The sequence below is a fragment of the Propithecus coquereli genome, unplaced genomic scaffold, assembly GCF_000956105.1.
Source record: "Propithecus coquereli isolate 6110/MARCELLA unplaced genomic scaffold, Pcoq_1.0 Scaffold79, whole genome shotgun sequence".
NCBI lineage: Eukaryota > Metazoa > Chordata > Mammalia > Primates > Indriidae > Propithecus > Propithecus coquereli.
Window position 1 is genome coordinate 1,958,872 of NW_012154062.1, and position 2,181 is coordinate 1,961,052.

At 47.3% G+C, this 2,181-nt stretch overlaps 1 protein-coding gene across 1 annotated transcript in view; it reads right to left on the reverse strand.

Moving 5' to 3' along the window:
- LOC105825207 (PH and SEC7 domain-containing protein 3-like) overlaps window positions 1–2,070 on the reverse strand; it is a 254,323-nt gene extending 252,253 nt beyond the window's left edge. Inside the window, exon 1 of the mRNA XM_012662911.1 lies at window positions 1,913–2,070. Within this exon, the coding sequence (XP_012518365.1) occupies window positions 1,913–1,933 (21 nt within the window). The 5' untranslated portion in view covers window positions 1,934–2,070. The remainder of the gene's footprint in view (window positions 1–1,912) is intronic.
- Between the last annotated feature and the right edge of the window lie 111 nt (window positions 2,071–2,181).

Here is a 2,181-nt window from a genome sequence, read left to right on the forward strand (position 1 = left end):
CCTCGGCCTCCCAGAGAGCTAGGATTACAGGCGTGAGCCACCACACCCGGCCTGCAAATCAAGCTTCTTATTCTCGCATTTTTAAAAATAACATTCAAGCATGGAATTTCACCTTATTAAGGTTATTTTAGCTTTGCAGCTTTAATCACTCTCCCAAATTCAATAGCCAGGATAAGAGTGCTGATCCATTCACAGAACACACAGAGATATTCAGAATGTGAAATTAAGAGTACATCCATGAATAAGAAATACATACACAAGTCTAGGCATGGAAACATAAAATGTTAGAGCTACAAGGCTCTGTGACAGCATGTATCTCCCTAATCCCCTCACCCTACAGAGGAAGAACTTTAGCTAGTTAATACAAAGGTTAAATGATTTGCCCAAGACAGTGACAAAAACTCACCCAAATCAGTGGCAAAACCTACATGCCAGGTGTCCTACCTACTAGTTCAAGTGTTTTTTCCTTGGTACCAACCACTCTTCTCCTTTTGGTACAAAGAGCTCTTTATTAATGAAATATTTGACAAACAAAACCAAATCATTTGTGGATGAATATAAGAAAGCTGTACCCAGCCACTAAAAATCGGTTGAGAAGATGCTAGCTTATTTTGCATTATTTGTTTTACTGCTTCTGCTGAACATGTTGCATTTTTAACTGCTGAAGAGGAATGTAATAACTTATTAAAAGAAAATCTCTTGATTTGTAGACACTCTCAGAAAAGAAAGGATGGTAAAGTATTTCTTGGAAGAGGATAGAAAGTGCGTTTCCCTTCCTTCAACAGGGAACATCCTTTCCCCCACATCTCACAAAAACCCAACCAACCCCTCCCTTTCAAGGTCCAGCTCAACTGCCAGCTCCTCTCTGAGAACTTCCAAGCCCTTGGGCCAGAGCCTCTCCTTCCTCTGGATCCTGCATCATAACCTATGCATAAGTCTCTTTCTCCTAATAGAAAGCAATCTCCTTGAGAGCAGAAATCCTGTCTTACTCACCTGGCTATGGGGTTTGCAAAAGCCTCTGCACACACTCAATTATAACTAATGAATGGAAGCATTTGCTGCCAGAATCCCACTTACAGTAATTTTCCAGATCTCCCGCTTCCCTACCCCAACACCTGGAGCCACTCAAGAGTGATGGTGGAGTGGAAATCTTGGATCCCACTGTCAGGAGACCAGTCTCTGGAGAATGAAATAGTAGTGCCCATTACCTCGTCTGCCTAGTGGGTGTTTAATAGCCTTTAACACCGCGGAATGGCGAAATTAATCATTTATTATTTAGGTCACCGACAACATTCTAAACCCACGTTGTCTAATCTGTGTTAATCTGTTTTTTTTTTAAAAAAAATCTCAGAACATCATTTCCCGTACATTCAGCTGAAAACAATGGATAAAGTTAAATGCATGTAAAAATTGAACGATTTAAACGTCTTTAAAAGCTACTGGGAATATTACACCGAATAATCTCCCCTTGTCTGTTTGCTCGCTCAATGCAAGTTTGTTGAGGGTTTTTTTTGTTTGTTTCTGACAGAAACGTGATAGTCCCTAAATACAAGGGCTGACTTGGCAGAGTAAAATCGGCACATCAGGTCCTCTAACGCTTTCCTCCTTTTGATCTTTAAGCAAGAACCAGTACTCAAGCTTTTCTCTCAGGTCTTAGGTTTTCAGAGCAGAGGGATGAACTAAAACCCCTAAACCTTAACACCACAAAGTTGATCCTTCTGGGCTCCCAACAAACACAAAGGAAGAAAGCTCAAAAAGGAAAATAGTTACCAGAACCTATCGTCAAGACACAAACACAAGTGGCCCCGGGGACCCTGAGGAACCGAGGAGCGACAAAGCAAACCAGACCCCAAGTCGGACAGTGGACACCCGCGCGCCCCACGCCCTCGCCGGGGTCGTTCCGGAGCCTCACCCCGGCGTTGCTCCCTTCCATCTTCCATCGCCCGCCCCGGCCGCCGCGCCGAAACCGCCGCCGGACGCTCGGGGGCCGGGAGCCTCAGGGCGCGAGTGCGGGCGGCCGGCGCCGCGTGCTCTTTGTTGGGCTCCCGGGACGGCCGTGCGGCGGCGGCCGGCGCGCACCCTGGCGGAGGCTGCCCAGGCTGCGGAGCCCGCCGCGGCCGCCCTCCCGGCCCCCGGCAACGTCAAAGCGAAGGCGGCGGCGGCGGCGGCGGCTGGGGGTGG